The sequence below is a fragment of the Piliocolobus tephrosceles genome, chromosome 1, assembly GCF_002776525.5.
Source record: "Piliocolobus tephrosceles isolate RC106 chromosome 1, ASM277652v3, whole genome shotgun sequence".
In the NCBI taxonomy this organism is placed as follows: domain Eukaryota; kingdom Metazoa; phylum Chordata; class Mammalia; order Primates; family Cercopithecidae; genus Piliocolobus; species Piliocolobus tephrosceles.
In genome coordinates, this window is record NC_045434.1 from 155,179,459 (window position 1) to 155,205,062 (window position 25,604).

At 37.2% G+C, this 25,604-nt stretch overlaps 1 protein-coding gene across 11 annotated transcripts in view; it reads right to left on the reverse strand.

Annotated features, from left to right (window-relative positions):
- Window positions 1-10,078: 10,078 nt before the first annotated feature.
- Window positions 10,079-25,604, reverse strand: part of MIER1 (MIER1 transcriptional regulator) — a 62,095-nt gene continuing 46,569 nt past the window's right edge. For 8 of the 11 annotated variants that reach the window (XM_023209874.1, XM_023209949.1, XM_023209875.1 and 5 more), the window contains 4 exons: window positions 25,432-25,526; window positions 21,714-21,841; window positions 16,719-16,858; window positions 10,079-14,112 (listed from right to left, as the gene is read on the reverse strand). In XM_023209874.1, coding sequence (XP_023065642.1) covers window positions 13,784-14,112; window positions 16,719-16,858; window positions 21,714-21,841; window positions 25,432-25,526 — 692 coding nt within the window. In that variant the 3' untranslated portion in view covers window positions 10,079-13,783. The remainder of the gene's footprint in view (window positions 14,113-16,718; window positions 16,859-21,713; window positions 21,842-25,431; window positions 25,527-25,604) is intronic. The other 3 variants (XM_023209958.1, XM_023209965.1, XM_023209909.2) reach the window with 3 other exon arrangements.

A 25,604-nucleotide genomic window follows, 5' to 3' on the forward strand; every position in this document is an offset into this window, starting at 1 on the left:
ATATAAGTGGAATTGTACCATATTTGTCTTTTTGTGGCTGGCTTATTTCACACAGCGTAATGTCCTTTGTGTTTTTCCATGTTGTAACATATGTCAGAATTTCCTTCCTTCTTAACGCTGAATAATATTCCATTGTATGTATACCACATTGTTGATCCATCCTTTTGTTGATGGGTACTTGGGTTGCTTCTACCTCTTGGCTATTGTGAATAATCCTGCTATGAACATGGGTGTACAAATATTTTTCAAGATCCCACTTTTTTGTGTGTGTTTTTTTAGACGGAGTTTCACTCTTGTTGCCCAGACTGGAGTGCAATGGCACCATCTTGGCTCACTGCAACCTCTCCTCCTGGGTTCAAGCGATTCTCCTGCCTCAGCCTCTGGAGTGACTGGGATTATAGGCATGCACCACCATGCCCATCTAATTTTTGTATTTTTAGTGGAGATGGGGTTTCACCATGTCGGTCAGGCTGGTTTCGAACTCCTGACCTCAGGTGATCCACCCGCCTCGGCCTCCCAAAGTGTTGGAATTACAGGCGTGAGCCACTGTGCCCAGCCAATATCCTGCTTACTTTTCTTTTGGGTATATACTCAGAAGGGAAATTGCTGTATCATATGGTAATTCTAATTTTTTTGAGAACCCACTCGACTGTTTTCCATTATGGCTGCACCATTTTAGAATCCCACCAAGAGTGCACAAGGGTTCCAGTTTCTCCACATCCTCATCAACACTTGTTATTTTCTGTTTTTCAGATTGTAGCCGTACTAATGGATGTGTTGTGATAATCTCATTCTGGTTTTGATTTTTATTTTCCTAATGATTAGTGATGTTGAGCATCTCATATGCTTGAGTTGGTGTTGAGTTGTAAGAATTCTTTATATTCTGGATTTTAACCCCCTTAGAAATATATATCTAAGGAGATATATTTTTTTTAACAGCTTTCCTCCTGTTTTCTAAGAATTTTGTAATTTTACATCTTAAATTTAGATCTTGAATATATTTTTGATTTCTGTATAAGTTATAAATACATATTTAACCCTTTTTATAGGGTATCTGCATATATATACAGATACATCTTTATACATCTAAATCTAAAGGGGTTAAATATATATATAGATACAGATATATTTCTAAAGGGGCTTAATTATATATATATATATATTTTTTAAAACACAGGGTCTCAGGCTGGAGTGCAGTGGCCTGATCACAGCTCACTGCAGCCTCAATTTCCCGGGCTCAAGGAATTCTCCTACCTTAGCCTCCTGAGTAGCAGAGTAGAGGTGCATACCACCACACCACGCTCATTTTTTTTGTAGAAACGGGGTTTTGCCATTGCTGCCCAGGCTGGTCTCAAACTCCTGGACTCAAGCAGTCTGCCTGCTTGGGCCTTCCAAAATGCTAGGATTCCAGGTGTAAGGTGCTGTACCCAGCCCCCTTATCAGATATATTATTTGCAAATACTTTCTCTCATTCCACAGGTTACCTTTTCACTCCTTTGATTATATCCATTGACTTTGATGCACAGCAAAGTTCTAAATTTTTATGTAATCCAGTTACTTACTTTTACTTTTGTTGCCTGTGCTTTTGGTGGCATAGCCAAGATACACCGCCAAATCCAATGTGAGTTTTATAATTTTACACCTTAAATTTAGGTCTTGAATATGTTTTGAGTTAATTTCTGTATATGTGGTACAGTAAGGGTCCAACTTCATTCTTTTGCATGTGGATATTTCATTTTCCCAACACCAATTGTTGAAGAGATTGTCCTTAACGCATGTGTTTTAATCAACTTTAAAAAATCCTCTTAGAGTCTGATTTTTTTCTAATCTGTTGAAATTAGAATTCATCTTTGTGATAGCTTATTGTCTCACTTGGCTTCCTTGAAGCATAGGCTGTCAGTATTGGGCAACACTATAGAGGATGCACTGCTAAGAGGAGAAAGCAGAGCTGGTGCCATTGTGTACCCACAGTGGGTCAGCACTTACCAGGTAACTTCAATTCTTCTTTTCTACAGTTCTCATCACTTGGGGCCCATGTATCCATTGGTTCATCCATCCATCAAGCCAGATTGAGTTCACTGGGGCCAGCACCCATCCTCTAGTAGAGCCCTGGCATCTACAGATGAAGCTCAGAGAGGCACACTTTCCTGGTGTGGTCAGGGAGCCCGCATTCAAACCCCAATCAGTCGGACTTTAGACACCCTTGCTCTTTGCCACCATGCTGGGTTCTCGTTTCTCTTAGTCTGTCTGTAATAGACTTGGCAGTACCAAACTCATCACCGCTCTATACTTGTCAAATGTTATTTTTCATTCAGTGTTCACCCACTGGATTTAAAGCTTAAGCATGAGCTGGTAGCTGGTTTAATCTGAGAAGGCACAGCAGCCATTCCTTTCCAGCTGTGCTAAAGGTGCCCTCTTGTGGCAACATCTGCTTTCGGCAGCTAAATGATGGAAAGCAGTTTAAGAGGAAGGAAAAGCAGTATTTACTGAGGGCTGACTATGTGCTTTCACCAGGTTAGGGCTAAAATGTGTCTTTGCATATTTGGTACTTTCAGCACTTCACTGATGCATAAATGGTGGCTTCAGCCAGGCTAAGGAATTTGTCCAACATCACTCACATGAGAAATGTAAACCTGGACTTTGATTCCAAAACCCTTTTTTTTCTGAGGAATACATTTCATATACCATCCCTCGTTGTAGAGAAAGCAACAGGAGGGTTTTGTCAAGAGTGCTTTATCATATGTGCCTATTTATTTTCAGATAATTTTTCAGTGAATATTTTTGAGGACAATGTCCACAAATGACAGAATTATGAAAACATAGCTGAGATATGCGTATGAATGTGTGGGAGGAGGAATTTCATTCCACCTGCGAATGGTAGGAAAGGTTTCCTTGGAGAAATGGCATTTGAGCTGATTCCTGAAAAACAACTAGGATTTGACTGAGAAAATACTGGCAGGACAGCCCTCACACCTTCTAGGGCCTCTGTCCCACTCCTTGACTGGAGTGCATCTTTCCTTATAGTACGTGCCCTCATCTCTGTGGGTCTTCCTTGACCAGCCTGTCTGAAATAGGCTCCCCTGCTCTCACCACACCGTGTTCTCTTCTCTCCCTTGCTTCATCTCCATAGCACTTCAAGCTCTATGAAGACAGAGGTTGGGTCTGGTTTTGTTTTTTGAGCATAGCAAGGCAGAAACATGGCCTCATTTGCATTTTAGAAAGATCACACCAGCTGTAGTATTTGGATTGTATACTGTAAGTCAGAGGTTGGCAAATTCAGATGTCTCACAGGGGCCAGGCATGAATGCAAATGAATGCAGTTAATAAATACTATAGTGAGTGGTGGGGCTTGGGATGCATACCTGCTCAAAGGCATTGAAATAAAACAAAAAATCTACCAGCCAGACTTAGCCCTTTGGCTACTAGCATGAGACTAAGTTGAACTACTACAGATCAGATTTGCACTGTAACAGGATCACTGGGATTTCTGCGTGGATGACTGTCAGGTGGGGGTCGTGAAAGGGCAGGACTGAAGGTGAGTGCATCAGATAGAGCAGACTGTTGTTCTAGTGAGAATGATGCTGTCCTAAAGTACATTTGTTCCTTTTTTCAGAGAAAAGAAAAGGGATGTGAGTTATTTTAGGAATTAGAATTAACAGGTGGTAAGTCTGTTTCTTTTTTTTTAAGTAAAGTCTCTTCTTTATTTTTATTTTTTCCTTTTTTGCTGAAATGTGTCTTCAGGAGACCATTTTAACTTTGGGAAATTTTTTAAATTAAGCATTTTATTTCATTGTTTTCAAGAAACCACCTTAAATACTTAATTAAAACTTGAGGCCTATATTGAAAACGGGTTCCCTGATAGTTTCCAGAACATTATTTGAAACACCTATTTCCTCAACTAAGATTTAAAATTTTAATAATCCACTGTAGGATGCTAAATAGACTTCCCCCATTATCACTTTGGATTGTTTTTTTTCTTTTTGAGACAGAGTCTCCCTCTGTCACCCAGGCTGGAGTGCAGTGGTGCGATCTTGGCTCACTGCAAGCTCTGCCTCCCGAGTTCAAGTGATTCTCTTGCCTCAGCCTCCCGAGGAGCTGGGGCTACAGGTTTGCACCACCATGTCTGGCTAATTTTTGTATTTTTAGTAGAGACAGGGTTTCATCACATTGGCCAGGCTGGTCTCAAACTCCTGACCTTAAAGTGATCCACCCACCTTGGCCTCCCAAAGTGCTGGGATTCCAGACATGAGCCACTGCGCCTGGCCTGGATTTCTTGATATCTTATTGTTTTCATCATCCATCAGAATTACGAGTTCAGCTTCTCTCAGGATCAAACTGGCAGTTCTCAGGGTGCCGTGGTGCTAATAGTGACAAAGTAGACTTAAGATGGCCACATGACACTGACAGGGAAACTAATCATCTTCACCGGAGTCGTCAGGGGAATGGAACCTTTCCCTAAGGGCTCATGGCCCACCTGTGGTAGGGCTGAGAGTCCAGTGCTGCACATGGCCATCCCATGACCTAATGAACACCTCAGCATGCATGCTTGCAAACCTAAATGTTTTTAAAGCTGATTTTGATCTCCCAATACAAGAATGCTGATTGTCCTGCATTTTAGGTAAGCCAGTAAGTTTTGACTCAATTATTTTAACTTACAAAACAGTGGTGTACTTTCACTTAACCTCAATGCTTTCTGAGTATAAAAGTAGGAACGTTTTTGAGGTGACTGACTTACGTTTCCAAGAGTTTTCCAAAAAGGTAATATTTGAAGTGTAGCAATGAAACAGAGTGCGTGCTATCCTACAGTAAAAATACATTTATTGAGCCATTTTTACATGCTGCACACATTTTTTTTTTAGCACCTTGTGTATCGACACAGTTTAATCCTCTAAACAGTCCTTTAAAGTTATCTTAGTGTTGTTTTAGAGGTGAAACAAGCATGGGAAAGTTTTGTTGTTAGACAGTGGTATTTGTGAGACAGTCTTTGCTTAGAATATAAATTCGCCTTCCTGTAAAGCCTATCTTTTTCTCTGAGGTCATGGAGCTTCCTAGAACAAGCAGTATAAGTAAATGATGTTTGAGGGTGAAAGAAATGTCACAGTACATATTATTTTAAGTCAAAATATATCTGAGTCCCCATCTTGCCACCTACCAGGAAATTCAGTCCCAGTTCTTTGCTGAGGTTACACAAGATCCAGGAGAATTTCCTGTGCCCAGAAGATACAAGAGGGACTCTTGTCTTCAGTCCATCGTGGTCACTGCTGAACTCCTTAGTGACCAACTCTAAGGTGTCCTTTGAAGGCAGATGGTACAACAAATTGCAAACTTTGCCCTGGTAATAGTTTCTACTACTGGAAATTCCAGTGCCTAGAGTTCAACCTGTTTTGTACTCCATGTAGTCATTCCTCTGATGTCTTTCTAGAGAATGAAGCTCACATTTCTGCCATTCTCAGAGCCTACTAACATCTTTTTTCCAACTAGGGGAATTTCTCTTTTCTAGAGTTCAGAGTTGTGGGAAAAAGCAAGGAGAAAGATTGTTTGCAAGCAACATGTTTTCCATTCTAAAACACACATCTTCCCTAAACACAAAGACCTGACTTAGAAAAAAATAGGTAAACAAAAGCCAGCTCATTGGAAAGAATAAGTCTTACAACTTCTCAAGGTAGCTCAGTTTTATTTGTAAATTGGGGAAAATAACGTTGTGAAGATTGGTTTATAATTAGTGCAGTGCTTTTAACAGCAATCACTTAACAATGGTAGATAATATTTGCAATAGACTTGTTTTATCTGCCTAATCGTCTTTCTCTGTGACCAGCCTATTTTCCTTTTGAGGGAATGCATCTTCCCCAAGTGTTGTAGCCAAATACACCCAAAGGGTGCTGCCATCTTATGATGAAGACCTACGTGCCTAACCACAATGACAAGTTGGGTAAAGGGTAGCTAATAGTATCCTACTTCCCTGGCCATCGTGACTGACTGGACAAGGGTTAAGCCCGTGGCTCTAGCCATGAATATATGTAAGCTATTAAGTGCCATGAAGGAAAAGGATACAGGGATCCGACGTTGTCAAAGAAGCTGAGTCTAAAGTCGTTGAACCTTGGACAAGTCATTTTTCCATTTTCGGCCTTGAATTTTCCCTTCTGTAAGACAAGAGGATTGAGTGAGAGATTCCAGAAGGACCGTATCTGGGCTTTGGCAGCCTATTCTCACTCACCTGCTTCATTTACAGGCTTCCGGTTGCTCTGCAGAAGGCTCAGAGTGTGCAAAGTTCTGTTGTTGCTGCTGTACAGGTTAGAGTGCACCTGCTAATTTGTCTCTTTGCCAGTTATGTAGAAAAAGTAAAGGCAATTGGGACCAGCTGCCAAGTGAGCACTAGCGAAAATTTGAAAGCCACTACAAGTTTGCAATTCTGAAATCCACAGGGCTCTGAAAACCAAGCTGCTGCTTGTCTAATTTGGCCACAAAATCTGACCTGAAATTCATGTCAATACATTTTATTGTGGCCGTATTTCCAGCCATAGGTTTGTTTGAGAATGTGCTGTGGACGTTTTTTGAAATACCACTAGCCACAAGGGTTTTGGATAAGGGACTCTAGACCTGTACTATTACCTACCTGATCATTAGCCAGCACTCTCTAGGGCCAAAATATTTTCCCTGTAAGGTATCTCATTTATAATCTCAACAGATCTACTGGCACATTGGTATCATCCTTATTTTACAGATGGCCAGTTTAGAGGTTTAGCTTACCACAGATTATACAGTAATGGCCAGATGAAGAGGAGAAATCTTGAAACGTGGCTGGATTTGGATGAGCGGGTATGGAAAAAGGTGGTATGGTATTTTAAAAAGCTGTAAATATTTTTAATGGGAGGATTCTGAATAAAATAAGATTTTAGGCTATCCCTTCGTTGAAATGGAGGAACATGAGGTATAGTTGGAGATAAGGAAATGCAAGGCCAGGTACTGTGGGCTTTCAGCTCTTTGTTCTGGAATATTTAGAAGGACTAATAAACAATGTGGCATCAGACATGCAAGCATCAGATGATTCCACTGCTTTCCCCATTAAACTTATAGGATATACCTCGTGAAGACTAGCATGGATATAAATGACAGTGGTTCAGAAACACTTCCTAAGTTTGTCACGTAGATGATGAGTTGACTTTTTGACAAACTTTATGGAAGGAAATAAAGTGATACTGCTAGCATTCATGCCACAAAAATGGGACTCTGACTCTCTATGGAACCCAGAGGGCAGCTGGGACTCAGGCTAGCAATGTGGTCATTGACAATCATGTAATTGCTGCTTCTCTTCTCCCCAGCCTCCCCCAAATCAATCTGTTTTAGAGAGTGGGAGAATGTGTAGGCAATGTGGTCATTGACATCCATCTAATTGTTTCTTCTCTTCTCCCTAGCCTCCCCCAAATCAACCGGTTTTGGAGAGTGGGAGAATGTGTAGGTATAGGATTACAAACAATGGGAAATGCTGTTTTCCATAATTTAACCAGGCAACCCTTTGAAGAAACAAAAGTTTTCAAAAATCCCAGAGTCGGAGCTCCCCCAAAAAGCAAGTAAAATGGTACCCTCTACCAGTGATGCAGTACCTGGATGAAAACACATTTATACTACTACTCAGTGGAATGAGGGGCAGTACAAAGGGCAACTCAGGATTTATCCCCAAAGGTAGAATAGAACAATCACTGGAAAGAGTAGCCAGAGTTAGGCTCTAAGCAGAAGAGACAAATGGTTATAGGCTATGCTATAACCTATATGCTAATATGTTCAGTGAGTAAGGGAAGAGGCACTGTGCTTGGATGTGGGTGTATGATGGTGAGGAAAACAACTCGGCCCTCCCCCTCAGGAGGCTTACTGTCAGAGGGGGAAATAGTCATGCAAAACCAAACGGCACCTGGGACAAGTGCTAGGAGACTTCTTTAATAAGGGGGTCTGGTCACTTTAAGTCCACCACTCAAAAACCACCATTACTTTTGGTATATGGCCTTCATTAATTTTCCTAACTATATATATACACGAAAATAGATCCCTTTGCCAAAACTGGTATCATTCTGTTCAAAGGTATCTACTACAACTCCCATCTGCTGCAATCCTGAGTTGTTTTTTTTTCTAAGCTACTAGCACTAGATACAAGAATTTTGTGGCCAGGTGTGGTGGTCACACCTGTAATCCCAACACTTTGGGAGGCTGAGGCAGGCGGATCGCTTGAACCCAGGAGTTTGAAACTAGCCCGGGCAAAACAGCAAGTCCCTGTCTCTACAAAAATAAAAATAAATAAAAAAAATTAGGGCGTGGTGGCCCACACCTGTGGTCCCAGCCACTTGGGAGGCTGAGGTGGGAGGATCCCGTGAGTCAGGAAGGTTGAGGCTGCAGTGAGCAGCAGTGATCATACCACTGCACTCCAGCATGGGCAACAGAGCAAGATGCTGTCTCCGAAAAACAAAACAAAAAAAATTGCAGATGTAGTCCACATATGTTCATAGTGTGTTTTTTAAATGCAAACACTTGTCTACTAACACAAGAGGCAAATGCGTAAGACAACAGAAGAGGCCACACAGCAAAGCAGTTCACAAAGCTTATAATTCAGGCTGTTTGAAAGCTCAAAACCACCAGCCACCCAAGTAAATTTCTGTCATGTACAAATAGATGCTTAGAGGGGATTGAGTACCTTTCAAAAATAAAAAAGGATATACTTAGAATGGCACCACTATTAGCTCCTAAGCAGAACTAGTTTCTCATGCTCACTAGGCTACAGCACAGCTGGTGACAAGAGTAGACTAAGGGACTTGAAAAGTCCCTCTTGGGAACAAGTTCTTAACCTGAATCTAGATTTTCTGGTCAAGAATTTAAAGTGGCTCAGATCAATCTATTCTGATGCAGTTCTCTACCTGATCTTATTTCTGGAAGAAACCACCCCCAATGCAAGGCCCATATGTTTTCTTTTTTAAAAAGTTTAAGCTCAGACATGGTGGCTCACACCTGTAATCTCAACACTTAGGGAGGCTGAGGCAGGAGGATCACTTGAGCCCAGGATTTCCAGACTGGCCTGGGCAACATAGTGAGACCTCGCCTCTACAAATAACAACATAAATTAGCTGAGCATGGTGGTGCACACCTGTAAACCCAGCCACTCAGGAGGCTGAGGTGGGAGGATTACCTGCGCCCAAGGAGGTCAAGGCTGCAGTGAGCCATGATCTTGCCACTGCACTCCAGCCTAGGCAGCAGAGACCCTGTCTCAAATAATTTTTTAGAAGTTTATATATTCATATTAATCCAAAGTCCATTTAATTTCAGGGATCATCTAATTTTGCTAATGAGTGAAACCATTTATTTTAGAACTACCTGAACTCTACAAATATAAACTCCAGTGTGCAGAAAAACACATTTAGCCAGCTCTACATTCAATCATTCATGTTAACAACGATGAGAATACCAAAAAGTGAATGTTCTATAACCAGGCCAGATTTGCAATAGGCCTCCTCTCTTCCAAACTTCAGAAAATCAGGAGATTCTCCACTTAATAGTAGTGCTCATGAGACAGTGAATGACAAGAAAAAGGAGATGAGTCCTAAATCATCCACAGCTGGTATGGTAGAACCAGCTCTGCAGGAAGTATTTTTTTAAAAGAATTTCTTAGGGAAAGTCATGCATTTCATGTTGGTTAATTCCAGCAAAGTTTGACAAAAGAAAAATCTTTAGCTAGACCTATATGGCCAAGAGGAAGGTAAATTCAATCTCTTGAGATCGTGCCTATTCCTTTTTGCTGTCTCTATACTCAGCATGTACTTCTACCATTAACACTTACCTGCTGCCTTCTTGAAGAATAGGGCATGCCACATCTCTGAAGCCACAAGCCAAGCATAGTACCTGGTGCAAGTATAGGCCCAAATGTTTGCTGGATATTAAGAGTATATGGAAACATAATGAAAGCTTGTCATCACTGACATTTAAATGTTAAACCGTCACCATCAATTTGGACAATTAGAATCCATCTCCAGTTTACATGGCAATTCTTCGATACTCTTCACAGAATAGCCTTTGTGTTCAAATTACTTATTACTCAAGAGCAAGCAAAATGACATTTTAAGTACCTTATATTCTATAATTCTTTATACAAACTAGTATAAAGCCAAACTGAAATTAAAAATCATATTCAGAAAAGGAAAAACACGTCCGTATAGTTGTCAAAAGATCACAATACTAAGGGTACATAACGAGTTTATGGAAAACTGCTATTAGAAAAGAAAGAGGTTAATCAGATATGCAGATACATGAAAACAGTCTATAAGTGGGTGGATGGATGGGTGGAAAACCCTTTAAGATTTTGCAAAGGATGAACTTGATATTAAAGAAGGGAGTTAATTTTTATGGTAAAAAGTTTTATCAGTGGAATTATGTGATACAGAAAATCATTTTGAGAGAAAGTCATTTTTAGAATAAAAGGTTAAAATTTGGAAATTCGTCCTCTTCTGTGTTACATGGTTTTCCACACTGGCATGTTTCATGAATATGGATTATAGTTGGGAAAACCTTGTATCTCTGATTTGGTAGTTACACACCCCTAGGGTCATCAGCACACGTGTAAATATTGCCTATGGAAATTCACCAGCCCTCAGTTACTCCAAGTGCCCACTCCTAATTGTCCATTGATAGCAAAGCAAATATTGTGACAAAACAAGTTTTATTTTGCAAAATATAATGTGATACGAACTCCACTACAAAATAAGGGCACAAATTATTTTTAAATTATATAATCCAGCAGAAGAGAAACAGTGAATGGAGGTCTAGGGACTGAAAGGATCTCTTGTGGCAAAGGGAAAGAAGACAAAAATACATCACCCAAGATGAGGTAAAGGGGACCAAGAACCACTGAAAAAGTAGTGCAGTATGTCCAGGAATAAAAGAAACAGACTGTATATATATATATTTGCATTGTCAATAACATGCATCATTCAAACAATCTCTTAATAAAAACTTAGTGAATTAATCTAATGAAAATATTCACACAATATTATGTAGGCAAGTATGTTTAAAAAATATTTTAATAAGCATATTCAGAATGGCAGACGGGATGGGAGAAGGGAATTATTTTACAGTGCAAAATTACTATGCATAAATTTAACATCTAATTTGAAATTTTAAATGCCTATTTAAATATTCAAATACATTTTAAAGCTCAACAAACTTGTGTTGAACTGAATTGCCAATCCTGAACTCTATTTAAAAATACATCATGAAACAGAAAATACCCATTCCAAATGAAAATGATAGTGCTTTGCTGGGGGTGGGAATGAGGCGGGGAGACTAAATCACTATTAACAGACTTCTTTTCCCAATGCAATTTGTCAAAAGTTCAAAAGTTCTGAAATGTACTAAATCTTAAGCAAATTAAATTCATGATATTACTAAAAATTTTTAAATAGTGCAATGACTTATCAAGTTATAGTGGCTGCATTAAGAACAAATTGTTGTGTGAAATACCTGTATTAACACAAAATACAATTAAATATTTCCTTACAAAAAGCTGAGCATTATGCATTATAATAGTGGAATGTCTCATTAGGTATATTTTTAAAAGATTAAGAAAAGCAACATTTCCTAAAATGTATACATGTGCCATATTTGCCAACATGCCTGAGAATTTACTTAAAACGTTTCTGTAGTAAGAGTTTGCAAGAACTTCACAAATCTGCAAATAAAATGCATCTTTTTAAAAAGGTGAAAATGGCATCTCCAACACTGCAACAATTCAAAAAGCACAGCATCACTAATCTTTAAAAACATTTCTATATACCATCTTTGACAAAGAGCTAGGATACTTTGGATTCATTTAATAAAAAATGATTTAGAAAACAGATTGTGACCATCTGCTTGCTAAAGCTACTGCCATTCTGGATAAATTAAAGTTTTAAGTAAAACAAAACAAAAACAACAAAAAACTCACACTTCTCAACACTTCCACCCAAAATTTTGATTTACTTAGATATGTATGTAACAACAGTGAATGTACATTAATATGAAGTCAAGTGTTGCAAAGTGGCTTTTAACACTGTTTGGGGGAAAAAAAGTTGTTCACATTGGTGAAGGGAAGCAGTCTCAACATATGTTAACAGTAATACTTCATGGGGGTAAGGCCTAAACGATAATTTCTCAGTGCAAACCTTCACTCAATTGCATCAGACAGTTGAGCCATTAAAAACAAGACCACAAAAGCTTTATTTTAAAAAGGCATTGGCTCTTGAACTGATGGCTGAAAAGTGAACTGGAAGAAGCATCTGGAGTATGCCTGTGTGAGAAAAACAAGAATTAATAATATTTTATAAAAGTTTGGATATAGGTTGGTCTATCAGCTATATAAAACTACATTTTTTAACAAGAATTTAGCACTAAAAATAAAATGGCACTCTTACAAGGCTATGCAGACGGATAATCCTATTTGTAATCACACAGAGCAATGATTATTGTGTATCTTATTTTCACTTTGGAAAAGCATTGTCAAATCTGAAAAACTGGATTGTAACTAGAAAGTCTGAAAAGTTTTCAAACTTCACTTTCTCTTCATAAAATCAATACTGCCTGCCCACAGTTGTTCCTTGTGTGCCAATATCTAAGTATCACTTGACCCCTCCTCTGTTTATTTAATGCAGAAATGGGAAATTTTATGATGCATATAAAAATAACAGGATTCTGGTCAGCATGATATATTTAAGCACTTAAGCTGACATTAAACTTTTGTCTTGCTTCAAAAATAATTTTGAAAATTATAGCAAATGCAAAACAAACTGCAATCTAAGCATCATGCTTAATTTCAGAATTCTCAAATTACTTGCCCTTAAGTAGAAATCTAAAGAAAAAAAAAAAAATTTTATAATCCTTTATGAATGCTTTTACCACCTGGATAAGAAATATGACTTAATTACTACACAAACACTTAAAAATTCATTAGAAAAACCTTAGCAAAATAAAATGAAAGCTGACAGACTCAGAATAACAATTCCTCTCATAAAAGTTTACCAACTGTACAAGTTAAGAAAATTATACAAGCTTTTGTTTAAGAAAGGACAGCTCAGTCAAGACATATGTACTGTAAAAATCTTTCAAAGGCTACAAAGAATCTGGAAAAATACAGAATGTATTTCTTCAGCCCAGATAAGAATATGGAAAGACATCATTGATGTCAACAATTTTACATATACAAACCTGACCTGGTTTATTTTTAAACTTCTATATATAAAAAAATCATGCTAGCATAATTTTCAGGATTCATAAGGGTTTCCTTAATAAAGATACTCAAATTGTTTGGTGAGAAAAAATGTCTGTTTTAAAGACATTTCAAGAAACTCAAGAGAAACTGGTATTAATTGGACTTGAGTTTTTTCCCATTCCCTCATCAAACTAAGCAAAAATTACCTTGTAGTGAAATTTTATGATTAATGCATCAAATGAGAAGGTATAGATATCTTTAGTTCATTCAAATTTACCAAAATTAGTAAATTTGAATGAACTAAAGATATTCAAATGAGAAGGTAGAGATATATCTTTAGTTCATTCAAATTTACTAATTTTTAAAATATCCTTAAAAGAGTCTGACAGCTTTAAAGTAAAAAAATCTGCAAAAGGCAGAATTATGAAACCTCATTTCCTAAAGTTAAGACTCAATTCAAATTTTCAAATTGCTTCAAGGAAATCAACTTTTTAAGGTAACCCATCAACCCTGAAAATTTTAGTCACACCAGAATTTACTCCAAAGAAAGTAAAATAGGTCTAAAATTTAGTCATCTGTGTTTTCAAGTTCTTCAAATTTCCCATGTGAGATTGCTTCTTGGAAAAATTCAGAAGAACCTGGACTTTCTTTTCCATTGCTGTTTACCCTTCGCCTTTTGGCAGGTCTCTCACTTTTTTCATCAAAATCATTTTCATTTCTTGCAGTCATATGGGCAAGTTTTGGGTCAGTGGTAAGGTTATCTGTTTCATAACCATTAGTATCCATATCTGCATGAAGTGGTTTCTTATTTCCACCTGTTGGTCCATTAATGTGTAACCCTTCAACTTTTACTTCCTCTTTGTTTAATATTTCACCTGGTCCATTAGATGACACTCCTAAGTTGAAAGAAATATAAAGGAAACCACAATTAGAAAAAAGTTAAATTTGCAAACTATTATAAAACAGCTTATTATAAAGTTGTTACTGTTATCAAGGAAGCAAGGTATCAAATCTATGTATACATAGTCTAAATTCTTGCTCTATTACTTATTAGCTGTGTGGCCTTAGGCAAATTATTTACTCTTTCTGTACCTCCATTTCATTACATATATACAATAAAGATCATAATAGATATTCCTCACAGGGTTGTTGTGAAAATTAAATAAGTTAATAAATGTAAAGAACTAAGAACAGAATTTGGCATATGTTAAAAGCATATTAGGTATATTTGACAGCAAATAAGCACTGGATCCAGCAGTCTAAATAAGCTGAATTAATGGAAAATGCAATAAATAACTCAGATTTAACAAAAGGTTTTCAACATTCTAAACCTACGTAAAAGCAAAATGAATGCTCTTTCTTATAAAAGCTTGAGAAACTGCCATATAAAGGCAAGATGTCATGGCTTTTTTATTCTTAATGTAAATCTATGGGAACTGTTTTAATCACACATGGCTGGGTGCAGTGGCTCACGCCTGTATTCCCAGCACTTTAGGGATGCCAAGGCGGGTGGATCACAAGGTCAGGAGTTCGAGACCAGCCTGGCCAACAGGGTGAAAACTTGTCTCTACTAAAAGTACAAAAATTAGCCGGGTGTGGTGGCGTGCACCTGTAGGCCCAGCTACTTGGGAGGCTAAGGCAGAAGAATGGCTTGAACCCGGGAGGCAGAGGTTGCACTGAGCTGAGATTGTGCCATTGCACTCCAGCCTGAGCGACAAAACAAGACTCTGTTTTGAAAAGAAAAAAAAGATCACACACTATTTACCTTAAGTAGACCTAAATAATCTGTCATAATGTGAAAAAACTAATGCTGCACTATCCAAGCATATACTTGAAAGTGCTGAATTATTTACTTAAGTAAAATATAAATTACTTAAAAAGTAAATACAAAGTCTATAATAGGTGAGAAAAGTAAAAGCAAAATTATTCTAATAAAAGAAAACAAAAGTTTTAGAGTTGACTGTAAAATGGAATGCAAATGTTGGTGATAAGTAAAATACAGGATGCATCACTGAATTACAATTTAATTGCTTGAAAAATATTCGGCATAAAGGATGAGCCTCAAATACTGTATTTTGATTAAAGAAAATATTCTATTTTGACCAACTCAAAAATGCACTCAAATCATGAATGCACATGGGGATTATGCATCATAATATAATGAGGAGAACAATTCTGTAGGAACAAGTCCAAAAAGCTAGCTGAGACTGTGATTAGGTCAAAAATAACTGTAAGATTTCAAAGTACTAATTAAAGCCCCATATAAAAAAGTAATGTAATGTTGGGATGAAAAGTTCCTTCCTTTCTTTGAAAAAGCTGGCAGTCTTGACTGTACGTAATGTGAGTGGTTTTTGAGCTACAAGTAAAATAAGTAACTTATGAACACTTTCCTAGCCTAACAGCATGTTCTCATCAAATAGATTTTTAAAAAGGAAAAGAAAATGATTTATTTGGTGTTAATATGTTAAGAACAAACAGGAAAAGCAGTAGTAGTGCCAACTGTCTGCCTCCCTGAGCCTATACCGTTAATCCCAAGGTCAGAGTCTCAGCATCTTACTCTGCTTCAGAATGGATGTGACAGACATTAGACATTAAGTCAATAAACCTTGGATCAGGACATAGTTACTGGGCCCTAAATTCTGCTTGTATGGTTTATTCTTAGAAGTAGTGAGGGAACAGAGAGGGGTTATGAAATGAACTAAGCATATACACTCCAGCAGTACCAATGTGAGACCAAAGGTCAGAAGAGGATCAAGGCTTTCACAGTGTTTCTCTTCCAGTTTCAGTCAGGAAGAAGTCAGCTCTTCACTGGTACTCTCCTAACACTAGTTTCCTCAGAGGAGCTGGGGGTGGAGCTTATTACTTTCTTCTTGGAACTCTTTTATTTAACAAGACCATTTAATCAAAGAAGAAATCAAAATAATTCTCTGGCTCTTACTATTGATCAGTGATCTTCTGAACCTCAATTAGTATGCCTTTTTCTTCTCTTTTTCTTGGAGAGAAAAACAAGTATTTCTGTAGAATATTAATGTACAGGTTGATACTGACTATCTTTTCTCATTCTTCAAGGTTATTATGCTATCAAAGAGAACTTAAATATTCAAAACAGTGCACTTGTTACCTTACGTCAAGGTATTTCACAATTATCTGCAGATCTCATGTGAAACTGCAGGGTTTTGACCTAAGAGTTAACATAAATACTTGTATCTAGGCATCAACCCAACTATATAGACAGGAAAGGAGATGCTACTGAAAAAGAACACATTTCTTACAAGAAATAGTCACTGTTGGTAGTATGCTTTATTAAAATTACTTTTTAGTGATGTCCAATCACTTTGTATTGTTAGTATATATGTATGCTGATGTTACATATGTTTCATGTGTAATCATTTTTTACTTTCTGCTCTGGAAGTTTAATAGAAACCCAAACTGAACTTCCCAAGTCACTGAAAGAAAGTGTCTCTTATTATGAAGAAACAGAAATGTTTCTCTGGTTGCTTACCATTTTGATTAGTAGTGCTTACAGTGCCATCTTCTTTCTCAGACTGGCTGTTACTACTATTTGATGCAGTTGGGGGAGGGGATGGTGCTCGACTAGATGCAGCGCTTTCACTTTCATCTAGAAGACGATCCATGTAATCCCTTAAAATTAATAAAACATTTTTATATTAAAAAGCTGAAAATTAAAAATTAGTTGAGGTTAAATTTAGAAGGCTTTATTAACAAATATATCCTAATACTCACTTAACATTCATTCCAGAGCTTTATCTATCACACCAGGATCTGAATATTTAAATGAAAAGCTCCTTTTGGTTACACGTTTATAGGAAAAATGCATAAAGGCTTTAAAGTAACAAATTTGAGAGACCCATAAGAAATTTTGAAGCTTGTGAAGTTGTAGGCAAGTGGCCCAACTAGAACTAGATCTCTTAACTGAAGTGATAGGGGTGATGTCTAGCAAGAGTACAAAAGAATTTTGGTACAAATACAGATTGAATTTTAAAGCTCCTAAAGGCAATACCTAAAAGACAAATTTGAGCCTTTTAAAAGGACTGATTACCTCCTAAAACCTTCCTGGATATTTTTGGTATTATATTTCTGCCAGATCTGAGCTATAAGATGCTAACTAAATTCCTGGGATTATCTGCTGGTTTTATCCTGTCACTTTCTCATTGTGTGTGAGCTCATTTCTTCTCTAAGTCATTCCTGAACTACATAACTGTGGTTAAGTGACACAGGTGAGAAGATCTGGGATACAGCCTTTTCTCTCTCAGGTTTAGTGTATTACCTATAAAATGTAGATAAATCATACCTCTCCTATCTAACATATATGGTGATTGTATTATATATGTACATAAAAATGTTTCATAATCCAAAAAGTGCTACTAAACCACTAGAATAAAAGTCAGCAAACTGTAATATTTATTCCCTACCTCTTACAGGAAAAGTATGCTGATACTAGATACTGCACTAGAATTCCCCAAGGACAGGGATTTTTAGTGTATTTTGTTTATACCTGCACCACTGGTACCTAAGGTGTGCAAGGCACAGAACAGAAAGATCAATAAAATTTTAATTGTGTTACTTATCTTAAAATTCCTTCAGCGTAAGTATGATAGAAATATTAAGACAAATCTCTTAGAATTTTGTGAGCAGAGGAAATAATAAAGCAAACAGTGGAAGCTCTGAGGAATTTCCTTAAAGTGTGTGTTAATAGTCTATAGTATGCTATTAATTGTACTTATCTCAACCTATATGGTCATCACTGTCTCCTAGGTTATAGGGATTTAACAAATATAGGGATGTGATACCTGACTTCAAGAAACTTCTAATAGTCTGAGGTATAAAACTAATACATATTTACAAATTACATTGTATGCCTTATTTTCCTCATCTATAAATGAAGGGAATTCAATTAGATGGTCTTGAAGACCTATAAATCTATATAGAATTAAATTATATGGTCTTGAAGACCTCTTGAGCTTTATGCTAATCATCATAATTATAGAAAAATTACGTAACAAATCTGAAGCACACAGACATAAGTGTGATGAGTCCCAAAAGGACTTCAGGTGCTAAGGCTAGCAGAAGATGCATGATGAGGAATTGCTGGAAATAAATATGTTATGGTGGGAATGGATAATATGAAGGAAGTTAAAAGCCAAAGCAAGCCCTGGCATGGTGGCTCACACCTGTCATCCCAGCACTTTGGGAGGCCGAGGTGGGCGGATCACCTGAGGTTGGGAGACCAGCCTGACCAACATGGAGAAACCCCGTCTCTACTAAAAATACAAAATTAGCTGGGTGTGGTGGCGCATGTCCGTAATCCCAGCTACTTGGGAGGCAGAGGCAGTAGAATCACTTCAACCCAGGAGGTGGAAGTTGCAGTGAGCCGAGATCATGCCACTGCAGTCCAGCAGCCTGGGCAACAGGGTGAGACTCCATCTTAAAAAAAAAAAAAAAAAAAAGGCCAAAGCAAAGGAAATAAGAGTTGATATCAAAATTATTTTTAATTTCTGGATACAGTCCATAATTCTGTGGAAGGATAGTAATTATTATCAATATTTCCTAAAGATTAACAGCATCCAGAATGTTCAGGAAAGGGCAGAATCAGACAAACCATCCAGAAAGCTGAAGCAGCATTCGGGTAACCAAAGTTACGCTGAGTTAATTTTTAGTTTGTGGAAAAATTATTTGGAAAGCTGAATATTTTACAATGAAATCTCCAATAGGGCTCCCAATTCTTCCAGGTAGTAAATAGGGACAATGTGTAGCAGAATCTTTCAAAGGCTGTTTGTAGGCAGAAAAGGGGAAAATGTGTTTCATTCTGGTGAACAAATGGAAGGTCAACAATTTAATGAAAAAATGAACAAATGACTTTCAGGATAATGTGCTCTGAATTATGGATTTTGACCTAAAAAGGAAGATGAGAAAATTCACTCAAATTTCTCTCTGAACACATTAGCTTAATGTTTTAGGAAGTCACTTAAAGTGCAGCTATTAACAGGAAGAGATGGTTCTGGAAGCAAATCAGAAAAATTTATCCCTATCTGGAAAGAAATGTACTATTTGGTCACTGCTTCTTATAGAAGACATAACACAGCTAAAAGGGAAGAGTCTCAATACAAAAGTAGGATTCTTTCAGTTAAATAAACGTTATAAAAAAAACCCAGTGGGGCTACAACTGAAGCCCACAAAACCATGGTATTCCTGCCTAAGGGAAAAACACATTAGTTCACGTCATACCATTATACCAGGTGACCACTATTAAGATATTGTTTACTTTTAACTGTGGCCACTCTACCTACAGAATATTTAACCTTAAGAGTCATCAAAGTTACAGATAAAAGTATCTTCAAAAAGTTTTCAGAAGCTACAGGGAGATCATTAGAGAAATTAGAACATTTGGTGGCACATCCCTACCTAACCTGTTGAGCTTGACATCACAGAGGACCAACTAAGCCAGCCCACACTTTGGTGATGCTTTCTGAAAGAGAAAACTGGATGAACCACGGGTCTGACCCAGCATGGCCGTTCTTATGTGGTTACTGCTGATGATTACCGACTGACTGTAGCTCATGTGTGAACATTATTTCTGAAATGGTTGAAAAAAATAAAAGATGTTACTATTGCTTTTCCCTATATAACAGCTTGAAAACCATGACTATTTTAAGATATATCTGCAGACTAGATAGCTAGCTATATCTAATTCTACATTATTATGCTTGAATACTACTAATAAAAAAGATTAACTATAAATTTAATATTAAGCAATGAGATAAAATTTGGAATACTGCTATTTATGAAATTCCACTTTAGCAATCACCAGCTTTGAATAATGGGGGATGAGGTACACAGTCCATTGTCCCGTGATTTCCAAGGGTGAATCATACCCATTTATTCCCTTTCAGATTATTTTACTGTGGGCTTTAGAGCATTTGACCTTCTAAGGAAGTGACCAGCAGATACCTACAAATGAACTTGACAAACAGTGCAATCTAGGACTCTGAAGAGCAAGATCAAATAAGCATACAAGCACATCTTTCTTTTCTTTTCTTTTTTTTTTTGGAGACGGAGGTTCGTTCTGTTGCCCAGGCTGGAGTGCAGTGGCGTGATCTCAGCTCACTGCAACCTCCATCTCCTGGGTTCAAGCAATTCTTCTGCCTCAGTCTCCCGAGTAGCTCAGACTACAGGCATGTACCACCACGTCCGGCTAATTTCTGTATTTTTAGTAGAGACGGGGTTTCACCATGTTTGTCAAGCTAGTCTCGAACTCGTGACCTTATGATCCACCCGCCTTGGCCTCCCAAAGTGCTGGGATTACCGCAGTGAGCCACTGCACCCAGCCCAAGCACATCTTTTAAAGGTAATTATTTGGTCAGCTTTAAGAACATCTTTACTGGAGAACCTTGAGTAAGTCACAGCTTTGCATTACTTTTTAATTCTGTAAACATTAGGGAATAATTAAGGACAGTACTGTAAAGTTAATTCCACCATAACAATCACCATTTTAAAGCAATTCATGAGAGAGAAGGGGTTCAATACTCTTTCTACTTAAGTAACAAATTGCCAGTGGTGGTGGAATGTTTCACTCCAAAGCTAGACTGAATGAGGTGGAAGACAATAAATTCTCTTAACATGGGAATAAATTAGGCATTCTACATAAAGAATGGATTTAACAACCCGTATCTGTCACTGGGACTAAACTAGAGTTGCATTACTAATTCTCAAATATTACTTGTTAGAGGAAAATTTCAGGAAAGCTAGGAAAAGGAAAGTCACCATATACATGTTTTTTTTCCTCTATAAAAAACTGTATGCCAGGTGCAGTGGCTCACGCCTGTAATCCCAGCACTTCAGGAGGCCGAGACAGGTGCATCATTTGAGGTCAGGACTTCAAGACAGCCTGGTCCACACAGTGAAACCCCGTCTCTAATAAAAATTCAAAAATTAGCCAGGCATCATGGCGGGCACCTGTAATCCCAGCTACTCGGGAGGCTGAGGCAGGAGAACCGCCTGAAGCCAACAGACGGAGGCTGCAGGGAGCTGAGATTGCACCATTGCATTCCAACCTGGGCAACAGATCAAGACTATGTCTCAAAAAAAAAAAAAAAAAAGATTAAAACTGTATGTGCTTATACTGAATGGAACTGAATTTAAGAAAAACATGGTTTCACAGCTGTTCTGATCCATTTCTTCTCAACGGTGTATTAAAAATATACATTCTAAATCTTGCTTTAATGATATGCTTGTCTCATAATATGAACTGTAGTTTACAATATTTCATAAGACACTGAAAAGTCTAAATGCCTTATTTATGAAGATATAATAGATGGTAAAGTTTAATGTAATTATAATAGCAAGATTGTATCGCTTCTCGGCCTTCTGGTTAAGATCAAGTATATAAAACCAAGATTATCAAAATCATAACTCAAGAAAAATCTAGAAAAGCTTAGCAAAAATGTATATATAGCTCTTAAGGAAAAAATTAACTCACGTTACACCAGGATGAAGATTATATTTCTTTTTTCCAAATCGTGTTTGCTGAGCAAAGAAATCATAACGTTCAGATTTTTTCCACATGTAATAGAATGCTACACATTCACCAACTGACCTTGTTCGGACCTATAAGAAACAATTGCTTGTTTTTAAGAATCTCCTTTTTAACAAAGTTACCTCATGATAAACATCTGAAGTTTGAAAATAAATTTGGCTAGTTCTTAACTGATATATAATCCTATATATAAAATACAACACTGTAGCTATGTTGAAAGCTATTCTTTCTAAATGTCTATTAAGAGAACTAATGTATTGGCAACAGGTCTTCAGCTATATAGATAGCACTGTGCTTTTTAAAAGGCTACTATCATCCTAATTTACTAGAAAAATATACTCCTATATTAAAAATGCGTGGAAGTTGGTGGGGCGTGGTGGCTCACGCCTGTAATCCTGGCACTTTGGGAGGCTGAGGGGGGTGGATCACGAGGCCAGGAGTTTAAGACCAGCCTGGCCAAGATGGTGAAACCCTGACTCTACTAAAAATACAAAAATTAGCCCGGCGTGGTGGCAGGTGCCTGTAATCCCAGGTACTTGGGAGGCTGAGGCAGGAGAATCACTTGAACCCCAGGGGGCTGGGGGTGGGGACAGAGGTTGCGCTGAGCTGAGATCACGCCACTGCACTCCTACCTGGGTGACAGAATGAGACTCTGTCTCAAAAAAAAAAAAAAAAAAGGCCTAGAAGTGGCATTCAGGTTAAAATAAATGTTATGAACAGTTTGCTAATACTTTTACTCACAGAGTACGAATACCTAGAGAGTGTATCTTTATATTCCCTTTTGATAAATTCTCTTACTAGTCCCAACAGCAATCGAGACTCAGTTAATTTACTCTCTAGAAAGTCTGGGAAGATGCTACAGTGAGTTAAAAGTATAATAACGCTAATGCTTTGTTTACTAAGTTAACTCTTGTGGCTTACTTTGCTGTACCTATTTGTGCAACTGAATGATTCCCCTCACATAATGTTAAATGCCTACAGAATTAAATGATGCTGACAGAATCCCTTTTTGCTACTTAGCCACCGGGAGAGCTGGTGGTAGGGGTGATGTACATACATAAAATGCTGAGGATTTAGGGCTGATGTATATAAATAAAATACTGATAACTTTTTTCCTTTTTTTTTTCTTTTTTTTTCGGAGACAAGAGTCATGCTCTGTTGCCCAGGCTGGAGTGCAGTGGCACCAAACCAGTAACTGCAGCCTTGTCCTCCCAGGCTCAAGCAAAACCTCCTGCCTCAGCCCCTCAATAACTGGGACCACAGGTGCAAGGCACCACACTCTGGTAATTTTTCTATTTTTTGTAGAGATGGGGTTTTGCCATGTTGCCTAGGCTGTTCTTGAACTCCTGGGTTCAAGCAATCTGCCTGCCTCAACCTCCCAAAGTACTGAAATAACAGGTATGAGCCACTGCACCAGCAATACTAACAATTTAAAAGGAAATCCTGTGTGTGTATGTGTTTTGGATGCAACGTATTTCTTCATCCCATAAATTTCTGCTCTTGAAGTAAATATTCTGTAGCACTGATTGCACCTGAAGGACAAATGTTGATGATACCCTCCCTTACCCAACATATATTTTGCTTTCTTCCCCTGTTTGCACTTTACAGCTCTGATCCATACTGCTCTGAGATTGACAGCAATCAGGACTTTTAAAAAAACCATCCTCTCAAGCTCTTTTTTCGTCTCCTCTAGGATCTTATTTCTAGATAGATTCAAGCTAAGTCAACTGTACTTTACTGAAAGCAAAAAGATAAAGTCATTTTGGGGCATGCAAAGTTAAGATTACGAAAAATCTTCAACAAAAGCCCTCATAATAGAACTTATGATTAAGATCTGAACTTTAATTCCAGATATAAAAACAAACCTGATATTTTCACTAGAGTACTCTTCTCCCTTTTAAAGAATTACTGTCCTCTTTTTGTTCACTAATTTAGTATATTATGTAGAGGTCGGCTGACTTCTACCTTGTAACATCTAAATGCCACTGTCCCAAATATTTGTAAGAAATCAAGGTTATACTTTTAATACTTATGTTATTTGGCTCTAAGTTTCAAGTCACCTAGTAATTTCTTAGCTCCTTTAAAAAAATCATATTGGTCAGGGTTGTTGCTGCTGCTTGTTACATCAGCTATCATTCCAGGAGTCCCTTCCTTAGGTAATTCAGCATGGTTTGGTTTAGAATGTTTTAATTCAAGCAGAAGTGCTAAAAAACAACAACAACAACAAATCTCATCCAAAAATGTTGTCCCTTTCAATCATGAAACAATGAACTTTTTTCTTTTTTAATCAAAAATATACAAGGCCAGTCACATAATGCACCCTTTTCTTGAATGTTAACTATATTTGAGGTTATCAGATGATATGAACACAACATTAGGGGTATACAATTTTGAAACTACATTGTCTTCTAAGTTATCCTAAATGCTAAAACTAAAAATTTATCTATTAGTGTTATCTGCGGTAAACTGCCAACATTCAACAAAATAGTTAAGAAAAAACTAGTTGGGAGTGGGGCTCTTCACTGCCCAGTTCCTGTTTAAAAAAAAAAAAAAAAAAAAGAACAATAATAAACTAGTTAATGCACGACAAAATTTAAGAAATGAACCCACAGGGTTTGTAAATAACTTTTATTAATAACAAAAAATATTAAATATGTGTCAAAAAAAATCAACTGGATACAATCCAATTACACCCCGATGTATAAAAAGAGAGATGTGGTAGAAGACTATTCAGAGCCTCAGATACAAGCCCAGGTACTTTCTACAAGGTCCTGGACAAGCTACGACACAAAACTTAGAAGCTATCTTTAAGGAATTACATAAACCAATACCCTTGTCATTTCTACTAACTAAAAATAATGTGATAATCATAAGCCTAGGAATTTCCTACATTTAATCTCCAAGACTTTAATTCTGCCTGTCCTAATCTGTTGTCCTAATGTGTTACTCATGGAAACAACACATTTTTCTATTCTATATAATTATATAGTTACTATTAAAAATCATACCTAATTTCAGTTATAAGAATTAAGCCCTAAAACAAATCTGTAAGTAATTATAAAGTTATCTGGAGTATAAATTACATGACTGATATTATCAACATGAAATGATAAATGATTATGTTAAGTAAAATCCTCAAATTATAACTATAAGAATATAAAGCTGATTTATTGACACAGAAGCTTCTAGAAAATTAAATTGTTGACTAAAACTAAGTTAAATATTAAGTATTTGATTTTAGACCACTCAGGATTTAAGCAAATGTAATAAATATTTTAATTGCAAATAATGTCATGTTGAAAGTGCTTTAAAGTTTCCAAATTATTTCAAAGGCCCTCCATAAAATATTTAGTCACAGACTATGGAAAACAGCTATAAAGAATTGCATTGCACATACACACCCCAACTACAAGATGATTAACATGCTTGTAAATGAGTGCAATTCTTAAACACCTGCAATATGATGCACTGAAAACAGCCACCAACAGGTAATTATAGGTTAGGAAGTATAGGCAGCTTTACTGTAATTACTCACTAAATACCAAAATACTGTCATATTAATGATGAAACCTTTAACACTAGACAACATAGCAACTTAAGACACGTGACCATTTGAGTTGTTTAAATTTCTTTTTGCAAAAAAGAGATTATCATTACTTACTTTATTAGCCTGAATCAAATGAAAATCCTTTCCATAGGCCTTCAGCCCTTGTTCAAAATTTCTACACTCTTCCTCTGTCCAAACAGATAATTCCTCTGACAAGATGGGAGGAACAAAATGTTAGGCAATATTCCCCCAAATATTGCATAAAACAAAACTACAAATGAAAACTT